At 41.3% G+C, this 13,687-nt stretch overlaps 1 protein-coding gene across 2 annotated transcripts in view; it reads right to left on the bottom strand.

The window, feature by feature from the left end:
* Positions 1-2,515: 2,515 nt before the first annotated feature.
* Positions 2,516-13,687, bottom strand: part of NEO1 (neogenin 1) — a 190,522-nt gene continuing 179,350 nt past the window's right edge. The window contains exons 26-29 of one of the 2 annotated variants that reach the window (XM_050712986.1): positions 10,089-10,247; positions 8,262-8,516; positions 7,809-7,945; positions 2,516-5,373 (exon numbers count right to left, since the gene is read on the bottom strand). In XM_050712986.1, the coding sequence (XP_050568943.1) occupies positions 5,290-5,373; positions 7,809-7,945; positions 8,262-8,516; positions 10,089-10,247 (635 nt within the window). In that variant the 3' untranslated portion in view covers positions 2,516-5,289. The remainder of the gene's footprint in view (positions 5,374-7,808; positions 7,946-8,261; positions 8,517-10,088; positions 10,248-13,687) is intronic. The other variant, XM_050712987.1, reaches the window with a different exon arrangement.

The following is a 13,687-nucleotide window of genomic DNA, read 5'->3' on the forward strand; positions in this document are numbered from 1 at the left end:
AGGGACAGTGACGGGGGTCGCTCCTTTCCCCCTCAGGCCTGAAGCCCAGGACAGAGGACCTCACCCCACCCTGACAGAGTGATGGAAGTACAGGAGCTGGATGTGCTGACAGCCTAAACTGAAAGGGATGCCGCAAAACCACCAGGCATGGTCCAGTGGGTACTTTCCCCTTGTCTGGAGCATGCTAGGAGTGAGTAGTCCTGGTTTGGATTAAGTTAACATGATGAATTTATTGCTACATCTCTAGCATGTCTCGTTTAATTCTCCCAGCCTTTGCAGCAGTGGGGTTGCTGCAGGCAGTTTTAACCATGGCTGTGCTGAGCCTGGTTCATGTGAGCAGGGTTTGCAGATACCAGAGCAGCACTCCCCTCCTGTTTGGCAGCTGACAGAGGGTGGGGTGTCCTGAGACAGCCAGGCTGGGGAATAGAGAATTTCCTCCTAATTTTCCTTGGCGATTTCTTAGCATTTGCTCTAAATTGCAGCCCTCTGAGAGTTGTCTTTCTTGGCCACTGTCCCTACAGAGAGGGAGGTCTGGAGGAATGGCAGCAGAAGAGAGAAGGATCTGGGGAGAGATGGGAACTGAGGGAAGAAGGTGGGGCAACAGGAGCTGAAAATGGGGAATAACTGAAAAAAAAAAAACAAAAACAAACAAAAAACACTAAATCCCCCTCCCCTGGAGGAGAGGGGATAGGTTCTTGTTCAAGTGCAACTGCTGCCAGGCGTGCCTGTAGAGGGGAAATGGGCCTGGCAACTGCATGTGTAGGGAGCCCTGATCAGGGGGCTGAGCTGACTGGTTCAGGACACTGTCCCCTAGAGCAAGTTTTTTTTGCTCCCCTTCATTGTATTGGGTTCACCTCCCAGGCAAGCTATCACACTCAGGCTTTTCTTGCCTGTTAAAAAGGCAGGCTCCAGGAGCCACCATCCTCTGTGCAGTAAGGGCAGGCATTACTGACCAAACCCTGTGTTCAGTTAGGGGAGAGCAGCCCCTGCAGAAAAGTTGTGCTGGTTTAATGGCTTTGGGCAAGGCAATTTAGTTAAAATCACGTCGTGCCTTCATAGGAATGATCTCATTTGAGATGAACGTTGACTTGCTGTTAGTTTAAAGCCAGTCTTAAGTCCTGCCTTAAGACAGGAGGCTGCTTTTAATCGGAGAAGTCTGCAAGTGTTGCACCAATTTACCAAAGGTGTTTGAGTTGCTGCAAGTCAAACATTTATGCCTATGTTGGAAGCATAAATGCTATCAAGGAAGGACACAGTGAGGCATGAAGAAACCTAGTTTGCTGCAGGCGCTCATTACTATGCTGCTGCTAACAAAAGAGCATCACTAATTTCAGTCTCCTTAATTAATGTAGGCTGAAGAGAAACAGTCTCTTCCAGGTAGATGCAAAAATGGTGTATTTGTGGTTTTGCTTTGCTTACCAGCAAGTCATCGCTGCCATCTAGTGTCCCTGCCGTGTACTGCCCAGCGTGCAGAAGGGCACAAGTCACAGCATGTGTTACTTCCACCTGCCTTACAACAGACTACGTGGCCCTCATAAAACTGCCACCTTTCATCTGGCTTGCCCTGCAATGCGAGTACCAGAGCAAATTAGCTGCGCTGGCCAAGTAAGAAATGGTCTTTCACTTCCAAAGCCAGAGGTTAGTAAATAAAGGTCACATTTTTCTGCTGTGTCAACTCTGTGTCTGCATCTCAGCTGTGCCTTGTGGCACTCCCAACTTAATCACTAACACCTTCGTTCCCAGGTCCTTTACACCTCCCACCAACTCTTGCCTGGCTGAGAGGCCCCTGCCCAGCTGCAGGGGCACGGCCTTCCTTCATAACTGTGGGGGCCCAGTTCCCACCCAAGACCTCAGCATGGTTGCAAAAGTTTGGAGAGAACACTAGAACCTGCCTAGCAAAATAGAGCTGGGGGAAGGGAGTGCAAAGCCATGCAGTAGCTTGTACTCATTTGCAGAGGTCAGGATGAGGAAGGGTCTAATGCCCTCAAGAACATGAGACACCAGTAATTAGGGGAACTGGCTGGCTTGTGGGGAAGAGACTGATGATCAGCGAGTCTCTTAAGTATTGGAGAGTGGAGTAAGCGTGAAGGTAAAAACAAGGATATCCCTTACAGCACTTTGAGTGCTATATTCAAGGATTTATATTATTGTTTTTCTGTGATTTACTGGCTTACTAAGGTTCCTTTCTGAAACATACTTCCACTGGCTTGAAATCCTACTTTCCTGAGACTTGCTTGTTAGAAGATGGTATCTTTTGCTATTGCGCTTGGAAACAGAGGGGAGGGAGGAGTTAGCCAGGAAGACACTACATCATGCTCCACACCTGTGTAGGGGTGGGAATAATGGTGTTAATGGTGTCCTCCTATTCCTCTTCTTTCTCTGGAGGAAGCAACCTGACAAACCACAGCAAAAAAGGTGCGAGTAAAATCCCAAACCTGGTCACCACCTTGATTAAGAAAACAAGGTAGAGGAATAGTTGAAAAGAGAACAAACTCTCCAAGCAGACCAGAACTTGATTGGATTAAAAAAAGTGTATTGGATGTCCAATACAAAATAATAAACATGAAGTTATTAAAAAAAGCCATAGAGTATACAGCAAATACTACAGAAAAGCAAAAAAATTCTACAGAAAAGTAGATGTCTACAGCAGTCCTCCAAATTATTCTACATGAGAATCATAAAACAATATACAGTTTTTTTTTCCCCAAATCTCTCTGAGGGAAGCTGCCACTTTACAGCTCGACTATGACACTACAAGAATACACAATGTCCAAATTTAAAATCACAGGATATGTAAGAAAACGTAGCATTAAAATGTGAAAAAGTGCAATACAGATTGTACACTGAATTGAATAAATGTTTTTTTAGTTTAACCTTAAAAAACCAACTTTGAACAGTTGTTTTATCATTAAAAATATTCCCCTCCCCAAATTCAATGACAATATTAACATTCATGGTGTTATACATAAGTAATATTCACAAAGACCCACCAGCTAAGAATACTGTGTATGTAAGATGCTATTTCTTTGGGTATAGGTAAAAAATAGGCAAAGGAAAACATACACCCTTCCTTTCAGGACAAGGTGTGTATTTTATTATTTAAATACATATTCTGTAGCTTATTTTGCCCTGAATTGTATTGATTAAAAGTCCAAACATCAATTTTCCAGGTGGCCCACGGTGCTCCAATTGATTCCCTCCCTTCCCTCAAATAATAAATAAATCCAGCAAATGTGCTAGAAATGACGACACAAAAAGTCCAGGAAAAGAAAGGAAGTAAAACTACAGCCCGAACCCCTGCTGCTCTCCAGAATGATTCATGGGCTCTCTTTTTGTGACGGGGATTAAGAAAATGGGCCCAGAGCTTTAGCTGTAGCAAAATATCCATTAAATAGCCAATAAGGAGGGGGTGGGAAGCAATCAATTTTTTTGTTTTAAACTTAAAAACAGATCCTGGTATCTCCTGTTCTGTTCCAGCAGGTGCAGCTGTCTAGCTGAGGAGCTCTGGACAACATTAGAAGTGCCCTGCATCTGAACCGCCTGCCACCTGCACTGCCTCCATCGTTAATGCCAAGCTTCCAAGCTAGAAATCCCATTGCTCAGGAGGAACGGAGTCCCGACATGAATTATCAGTAAGTTTGGGGTTTTCTTTCATTGTATCTTAAAAGTGAAAATACACACAAGGTTCTTGGGCAGATGGGTTTTGTTTATTTTTCTCACTGAAATAGTCTCCTTTTATGCCATTCCTCCTCACAGAGTATGGCAGAGCCAAGCAATGATACTAATGAGAAAATAAAAAAGCTTTTCCTTTCCCTCATATAGGAGTTCCCTTTTAACTTTCCTTCCTTTCTAGACAGATAATGTGAACAGCACCTGAGTTGCTAATACTGTTTTTCTTTTCAAATGGTTTTAAAAGTGTAAAAAAATACATTTTGCCTTGCTTATGTCTCTCAAGAATCCCTAGAAGGATTCTTGTTCAAATGGCCTGGGACAGAGAAATTGCACTGGGGTTGGATGTGCTGCTGAAAGATCTTGTGGACACGATGTGTTCTCAAAGGCATGGCGTAAAATGCTTAGAAGAGGTCCACAGCTCTCTGCTTGAGGAGGGCCAGGTCGCTCAAACCTCTGCAGCACCAGCAGCGAAGTGCTGCACCTGGGCGCTGCTGCCTGTGCCAAGTTCTCCGTGCTTCATGAGCGTTAATCTGCACTTTAGTTTCATGATGCGGTCTTTAACCTAACAACAACAAAACAGAGCACTGATGCCAAAATAAGCTGTAGTGTCATCTAAACATAAGGAACCCTACTTTAAAGGAGTATTGTTTTTAATGTTTCTAAATGACTCTCACTGCAATTCAGTAACCAGAGACACAGTATGCTGAAGTTACAAGGAAGGACGTTACAGAAGATGCTTTCATTTTCTTCAGTCTTTCGAGTCAATGTAGAAAGACAGGAAAACAACAATAATGAAACCTCCCACTGGATCCCCTCCCCTTCCCCATCTACTTTTCCCCACTCAAAATATTGAAACTGCACAAAAAGCGACAAACAAGCCTTTCAAATTACATTTCAATTCAAACAGACTGGTAATCTCACAGTGATGAGAGGAGAAAGTCAGGCTTTTAATAATTATAATATAAAAATAATAATAAAAAAAAGCTTACAAATAGCAGTGCAGCATCCCAAAAGGCCATGGATTAACTGCCAGAAGGGGACGTAATTATACGCAGAATAAAAAACAAACAGAACAACCCACACTGGCAATGAATTTTCATACACAATACAACAAGCAGTCAAATGTCAGTCTAGGCTGTGGAAAACAATAGTTTCTCCTTTTTTTTTTGATTACATTAGTTTTTTCCTTTTTATTAAAAAAAAAGATAAAATAAAAACACAAAATTGTACATAAATGCAAATGTCCAACACTGAAAAGGCAGGGCAATCACACCACTGAGACAAAACCTGACCAGAAAAAAAATGTGAAGTCCACTTTTTTTTCCTTTTGTCTGGATGCTAGATTTCAGCCTGATGCGTCCCATCCTGCATGGTCTCAGCAGGTAAATGGAATTCAACTTGGCAATGACTTCATTGCAGGATGATGACAAGAAAGGTCATCTCTCTTCGACCAGCTGTAGCACAAATGCACCAGTTGGTTCATTTGCTATCTGTGAATGCTCTCAATGTGCTGTCCCTCTTTTTCTGTATTTTTTGTTCTCTGTACAATTCCTTGCATTCCAAGGCTGAGTCCCAAGACTTGTGATACGATTTGGAGTCATGTCCTGGTGAAGGTGGTCATGCCGTAGTGATGGCATTAAGGTCCTTCATAAGTCCTTCCAGGTGGGCCATCTCTTTGGTCAGCTCATCTGGTTCATAATTCTGTGGGAGATGGAAAGAGTTACTGACAAGGTGACATGCAGTCTTTGGAGAGGGACAGAGTAAGGAATAAGAAGTGGTCAGTGATTCTAGTGTAGCTTGTGGCTCTGACACACAAATAAGCAGAAGCAGATTTACTGAGAGTTATAGAACTAATACTTTGAATAACGCTCTATTTTAAATGCACATCTTTTTGCAATAGTGATTTATGGTTTAACTGACTGTAAACCTGTGATCATCTTATCTATTTTATCTGTGTCAGTTCCTGCCTCAAGGTAACAGCTGCCTTTGAACCGAAGTAGGTATTTTAGAAAAAGCATCCTAGCTTGATTGGAAAAAACGTTGAAAAAAATCACACAGGTAAAATTGTTTTAAAACACACTTAGGCTTGCTAAAAAGATCATACTCCATTTTTAGCCTCAATTGCTTAGCTTCAGCTATTGTAATTCTGTAATCTATACAGGTACATAGACAGATACCATGAACTGGTTCATCTCAAAACTTTTTCGAAGCCAAGTCTTTCCCTGTATTGTGTAGTTTTCAACCACGCATGTTCTTGGAGCATTTCTCCAAACCCTCTTCACTCTCTCAACATTTTTTTCATAGAAGGCAAGCCAGGCTGCTCGTGGTATTCCAGTACCAGCTCTGCTAGTGCCAAATCAGGAGCCGCAGAACTCCTGTGTGATCATTTCTGCTTTATATAATTGAGGCCCATTATTAGACCTTCTAGCTAGAGCCTAGTATTAAAGCTACTGCTCCGCTGACTGTGTACCCCTAAACTGGAGTGCTCAAACCTGGCAGTGTGATCTCACTGCCGTGCTCTTAGATACAAACCTCTTCTTTCATTTAAGCAGAAATGAGCACTGCAGCCGCTTTTGGTTTACCAAGCAAATCTAGACTCTTTTGTACCAGAGATGTCCTCTCCGTCCTGCGTCTAACACGTTATCTGCCAGCTATTGGCAATGATAAATATTAGTGAGCTGGAAGTATTCAGACTTACTCCTCTCATAAGGGCTAAATCAATTCAAATCACCTTCTAATCCTAACTAATTCCTAAAACTCATAACTTAGCTAGCATTTAAAGTGTGCATGATGACTTTGTAGTGTACTACTTTATTAATAAACTTATTCATGAATATATTTAAGTTATAAATTTAATTGATGCATAACTAATAAGTATTTTGGTACCAACCCTAAATAAACAAGTAAGATAGGAGTGACAAATAGAAAGAGGAGTGAAAGTATACTAGATCAAGCATGCATATAATCTCTAGAGTTCAGCGCATATGGAAGTAAAACCAAGAGGATGAATTAGAGACAACAACAGTGTGACAAAGGCATGGGAGAAAAAGGAAACATGAAAAAAACAATGATTCAAAATGAGCATTTCCTGTAACAGTAATACAATAGCTAATATAGTAACTTCTTGGCCTGCGATTTCAAAAGAAATAGCTCTTGCCTGACACCTGGAAGATCCTCACCTCTTAAAAGCTGTCTATTTACAAAGAGCTCAATAGTTGCATTTTTCCCAGAAAGCCAGAACACTTTCACAAGAGTGAAATCTAAATATTTGGGATCATGGCTTTAATTAAATGTTTTGGCTTTAACACCAAGTTTTTCATTCACACTGACACTCTGGATGCTTTAGTGGCTATGGAACAGCACAGGAAGCTGCAGCTGCAGGACTTTAAAAGGATCCAGGTACAGTGTGCTCGCAAAACAGATAGAAAAAAATGACCTCTCAAAGTGAGTGTGAACACAACATGTTAAGCTGTACAGAAGAGCAAGTGGCACCATTGGAGGCCTTCAGCTCTGTGAACAAAGATGCTTTTTACATCAAGATAAGCCAAAAAAAGATGTGCAGGGAAACTTTTACAGCTCCGATACAGAACCTTGTGTATTGAAGCCCAGGTCATAAATTCAAACTCCATTAGGTGCTATGTATTGTAAAAAATGAGAAGACTACTGCTACAGGTGGTATCTGGCTTTACTCCCTTCTTGTAGTTGTGAGACCATTACTTTATGTTCAGCTAATATCTTCAGGACAGCCAAAATGTTGCTGGATGTTTATCAGTTTTTGACTCAGTGGGCCTTGTGGACTGGAATAGATGGAAGCACTGCGTCTGTTTAGTGGTACATAATGAGAAACAGAGGTATGCTCACAGGTAACTTTCAGATTTAGAAAGTACTACTAATACCTGCATTTATGTGCTTATTCTCTGAATTCACACCCTTGTGTAGAAGGTTTTGGCACTAGATTTTTTTTTATGTGGGTTAACAGGCAATGGCACTTGGTGGAAGTCAGAAGCCTCATTATCCTCTGCCTTTGAAAGTCTCAGTGCAGTCATTACTGAAGTTTACAACGATCATACACACAGAGATTCACTGTTTTGATACGCACTGCCAAACGAAGCTGCTGGCAGTGTAAGAGTACCTACGCTTTCCGAGTCCTCGAGCATCCTGGTGGTCTCCTGCACGTCAGGGGCACTGGGAACTACCACTGGCATAGGAGGTCGAGTTCTTCCTAAGGTCCCAATTGACGCAGTCTTCACCGAGTGAACGGGATGGTTAGGAGCTTAAAAGAAATTGTTATCTAGTTATGCCTCAGTTAATTAGTATTCGCCTATTCAGAAAGCTCTTGGAAGTAGGAGAATAAAAAGGATTCTATTAGAATAGAGGAAAATGAACGCTTCAAATAATGAAACGCTGAATTTGAATTTTTGTCTAGTTAATCTATGTACTGAAAAGGGCCTTGAAAATTATAACAAAAAAATTCAGTCCAGCGTCTGACATGTTTCCTTTGACACCCAACTCTCCCTATCATTTTCTGCTTAAAATCTCCTTTCTTTCTCTGTCTGACAAGTGTCTCTGGCAAGTTTTCCCGTGCTCACCTTGCTGAGTCAGTAACGGGGTGCTTGGCAATGCAGGGTCATACGTGGAACCAGCTGGTGGGACTGCTGGCACTGCAAAACTCTTCAGCGGGTGAGAAGGACGGACATGTGCCGTGGGGAGGTTCTGAGCTGAATCCTCCTCTTGTGCATTAGCCAGATAAGCTCCCGTGGTGCTTTCGGGATCCTGATGGTCAGCACATGTCTGAGAGGAGGAAGCTGGCATGGTGTCCGTGCTAGGTGTGTTTCGAACAGATTCTACAACAGACAAAAAGATGTGGTTTATTTCCTTTTACAGAAATTTTCTCTGTGGTCACATGGGAACAAAGCAGTAGTGTTTACAAGCACCATTCCCAAGATTGCTGCTATAAGCTAAGAAGCGAATTCACAAGTCAGCTGTGTAGCAAATAACACCAGTTCCATGTAACTGTCCAGTTGTAGAGTGAACGGCAACAGCTATTCAATAACAAAATAAGCTGGAGAACTGAATGAGTCCACAGGTATAATACCAAATCAACAGCTTTGTATGGGAACAGCTACGTGTAAGAAGACAGCAGCCTGGCCCTCAGACGAACAGCACGGAACACAAATCTTCAGTCTCATTTTACACTTCAGTATTTCACAACACAGGAATTCTTATATAGGTATATGTTCTGCGTATATCACTAAAGTGCATACAGAAGAGCCCTTTTTTTTCTGTTTTCTGAGGTAGATTTACTTGCTGAAAACTGAAATGAAATCCCAGGCTTCATTTGGCTGATTGCAGCAGCTGCACCCACATCTCAGAGAACAAGATGGTGCCTTGAATTTAGGGCATTGTGATCCTGATCAGACCACGTGCAGGAAAAGATTTGGATGACAAGAGCTGACACGTCAGCAGCATAAACACAGCAAGAGAAACCTCTGCCTCTAACGTATCGTCTGTGTGTTTGTGCCCTTGTGAATTGTTTTCAGAAGGAAACAGGAAACAACACTGTTGGCTCTGGCAACTTAACTAAAATTTAGACCTTAAGCTACAGAAACTCAGAATTCACTTCATCTCAGGATGTTATCCACTTGCAATTTAGCAATACCGTTGCTTCAGAATTTTTAAGAAAACTGGAGACATTACAAAAACTATCGCAAGAAATTGTGCATCAAGCCTGAAAAACGCCGCACAGGAAACACCACAATTTTCTTTGTGCTTCAGGAGGATTAACTAATAGCTCTCAGTAACAAAGTCTGGACTTTTGTTCTGTCTCACTTTTAAACACAACTAATTAGGAAAGTTATTGTCGCATTAAATAGTCCAATTAGATGTAAACTGATGTTTCAGACTCCAGGGCTGAAGGTTTTATAATAAGGAGTCTTCCTATTTGAAGTTGTATGTATATAAAACATTAAGCCTCATTTTCCAAGGGCATTATCACCTATTGAAAGGTTTCAGTATCTGAGCTACACGAGAAGCAGTCTACAGAAAACTCAATCTAATTGTCAAGAATATTGTCTGTACTTAAACTCATCCCTCTGCCTCTTAGGGAAGTATTTTTTCCCATTCTTCCTCACAGTCTTTTATTGGCAACAAACCAGGAAATGCTATGGGTCACCTACCGAAGCACATACACACAGTGCTAGTTGCTGTCTGCTGTTATCTAAAAACCTCAAAAATTAATTTTATTTTCATTCAGCACAAAGAGACTCAAGGAAAGGAAGAAGGTTATCTTGGGACAGTTCACATTCCATGGCCTAAGACCAAAATGGTGACTGACCAAGTTAAGTTTCAGCTGTTGATTCCACATTTCACTCATTGTTCCAGTACAATCAAAATCTACCTGCGCATTTATATCTCACCTGTGGAATTGGCCCTGTCTGAATGGGACATGGATGTGCCAATCGGCCACGGGTTGACCTGGTGATGGAGATAGCTGCGAGTTGGAGAAGCGAGGCTGCCGGAGTGGAAATGATGGTGAGGGTTATCGAGTGAATGGATGGGATGAGCACTAATCACAGCTGTGAATGAATATAAGACAGAAAAATGCTTAACATACAGACAAGCATGCACACGTACTGAAATGCACCATATCCCTCCCTTCTCCCACAAAGCCTCTGAGCAGGGGAGCCATGACAAGCTCCCTCTGTGACAAGACACAAATCCCACAAAGAAGCAGAATCCTCTATTTTCCTGCGCAGCAAGTGCACTTCTCTTGGCTGTGTCTTCCAAGAGCTCTGTTACACTCCCTTTAGAACTTCTACGTATTTCATGCTGTGCTATAAATGTCAGACCTAATATGGGAGACATCTGAGCTCAAATTCCACAATATTTGTGACTGCCATTGAATTTCTCAACATTGTAATGGAATGTGGCATCTTTGGTTAATTAATTAATGTACGACAAGTAAGTGTAGGACATGACACCAAAAGCTCTATTCACTCCCTCTGTGCAGAAGTAGTAAAGCTCTGCTCCTATACGCTTAAAACTGAAAACAGCTTTTTCTTTTTTTTCCCATTTTTTATCTTGCTGTCTTTATTGCATTCATTCCTGCTTGAGACACACAAATTTTATACTTATTGTAAATCATCCTTTGTCCTCACCCTCTTGTGATAACAGCAAAACAAAGTCCCACTACTCCCCAAATGGGAGGAAAAGCATACAGTTTAGCTCTTAGGAGAGACTAAAATACTGAGTTGCTTAAAATCATCCAAAAGAAATCTCAACACAGAAAACAGAAGGGAAAGGCCAAAGGTCAGTGCTAGCATTAGTACCATAAAGAAAAACATGGTTGTAGTTGGTTGGTTTGAACCTTTTCTGGAAATTCTCCACACGTGGTGCCTTTCAAAGTTACTTTCTAGGACTGACAATGCACAAATCTATCATTATAATGGTAATCCAGTTAAGACTTCTTGATGCATGCTGTTTGAACTCAAAGGCTGACTAAACAAACGTGAACCCTCTGACTTCTTCATTGCCTACAAAATAGCCTGTCAGCAGGACAGAATATGGGAATTGATCAGAGGAGGCAATATGTGTACAGATTTTCAGCTATTGGTAATAACCATTAGGTTAGACCCACAGAAAGCCAACCCCATTATCAGCCTCCTATAAATGAAGAGTAACTACACTCTAATACTGAGCATTCGGTTCTAGATTTAAATCCTAGGGAAACATGTCCAGGGATACAGTCACAGTAAAATATCAGCTATTCTCACTAAGAGCCTCAAGGAAGATTACAATGTCACTGTGTCTCACAGGGAACTGGCAAATCAAGGAATAAACCACTAGAACTGGGTGATCAGAAACCGTGGCAGAGATGACAGTCATCAGAGACACTGGGAGTTCTCTCACATGTCAGCAAGGTAGGAAGCACGTAGACTGTAAAGCATAAAATTTTATAAGCATAAACATTTTAATTACTTCTACTTGTAAAAACCACTGCTCTATCAATTTGGTCATTATCAAATACAATGAATGTCAGTACAAAAGACTGCCTAGACATTTCTGCAACTGCAATAAAAAATTTTGCACATAACTCTGTGCCTCAGAAGACACTTCTTAAAAGCTTGGGGATGGAGAAAAAAACAAGACCACAGCAGTTCTGAAACACCATCCAAAGCAGAATCCAGTGAGCAAGTTGGAAAAACCTGATCCAGTGAAAAGCCAGGTCCTCGGTACGTGCACCTTCCCACCTAGCCATCCAGCTAGGGCAACTCTGCAATTAATTTTCTGGGTACCTAGATCACACAAAGCTTTACAGTTCAAAAATCAGTACGCTGTAACACCAGATCACAATGTGCTATTTAATCTCAAGGAGGCAAAAAATTCATAGGAAGAACCAGACAAAGAAAAATGTGCATTAAGAAATAAATAGGTCTTTGCTTCCTAATATCCTTCCAGAAGTTTTGTTTTCCAGTTGTCAAAAGGTAGGGACTAACCAGGCACGCACCATTCCTGTTGCACTGCTGTAAATTATACTGAAATTGAACATACTAAGTTATCCTAATTTAGTACTTAAGAGGAAAGTAACTAGATTTGAACACTACAGTACGGGGAAACAAAGCAACAGGAAGGTATCTGAAGCCACAGGCTTAAACACACTAAATGGTTCTGCCTATGCTGCTTATTGAACAGAGCCTCATGTACCAGAACGTCCATTTTCTGTGGAGATTCTGCAAAAAGGTATCTAAAGACATCACCTTAATGTTTTCATTGACTGTAAAAAGAAACCTACAGTTGTAATTCCTTGGAGCTTTTGCAAACAGGACAAAAACTCAAAAGAAAGTCACAAAAACAATCTCAAGCCCTAAGGCACCAGAGGACCTTACTTATCCTTCCTGACACTTAGTGCATCGTGCTAGCCTGTCGCACCAAGCCAGCTGCGTCTGCAGCTGGTTCTTTCTTTCTGGGCAAGGCAGTATCTATTGCAGGATGGAGGGGAAACATATGCTTTTCAAGCAAACACAGCAGGACTGGCATTAAAAAAAAAAAAATCAAAGCTAGGTTTGGTGCTGCAAAGAAAAATCATATCCACAACTGTATCCGCCAGCATAATCACATCAGTTTGAATACCATTATAAAGTGGAACTGGAATATGCTACCTCCATAAAATATGTACCACCGCCGTATCTATCACTCTTGTCAGCTGCACATCTTCCCATCCTACGTGGGACTGATCATGTAAAGTTGCCAGATCTTTCTCACTGAATGTCGTAGCATGAAACGCGCATTGCTATGCTCTTTCTGTGCAGTACTCAGCATGTTTCAGCACTGGCTCCTGTACTCGTTTGTATTATGTTGTGTTTATCCAATGCTGCATCCCATTTACAGGAAGACACACTTGTCATTATCAGAAAAGTGCAAAGGAAGTCTCACTGCAGTCTGATTTTTTTGTGGGGTCACACAAGTCTGAATTTATCATGTTCCAGCACCTGACATGGGACAGGAAATCATCAGAATCCAATAGCTGCCGTGTCCATCATTAGACATCCATACTGGACAGCAGATAACATCAGTAGCAATTACCTAGGTTAAACATGAACTTTATGTTCATGAACAAGACATGTCCCTGAACAAGACATGTCTAAAGCTCATACCAAATAAGCGTTGTGTAATTTTGCCTCACAGTTCTGTCGGTGCAGGTAAACTTTTGTAAACTTTTGCAGTTTTACTTGTGCTGAAGTCAAAGTTTCAGTCTAGTTGTTCAGAGGTTTGGCAAAGTCCCTTTTCATCTCAGAATTTTATCATTTGAAAACCACAGGTATGTTTTAATTCTGAAAATATTTCATAATAATAATTGTATTTCTATTACGTCAACAAAATTTCTAAGTCAGCACGCTTGCTCAAATTGTCATTAATTAGCAGTAAATACACAAACAAGAAATAACAAACCAGACATCCTCCTCATTTAAAAGTCTGCTCTGCCAGACTCACAAAACCTCAGCCTCTAGCAGCGATG

This window comes from Cygnus atratus, chromosome 11 (assembly GCF_013377495.2).
Source record: "Cygnus atratus isolate AKBS03 ecotype Queensland, Australia chromosome 11, CAtr_DNAZoo_HiC_assembly, whole genome shotgun sequence".
Taxonomy (NCBI): Eukaryota; Metazoa; Chordata; class Aves; order Anseriformes; family Anatidae; genus Cygnus; species Cygnus atratus.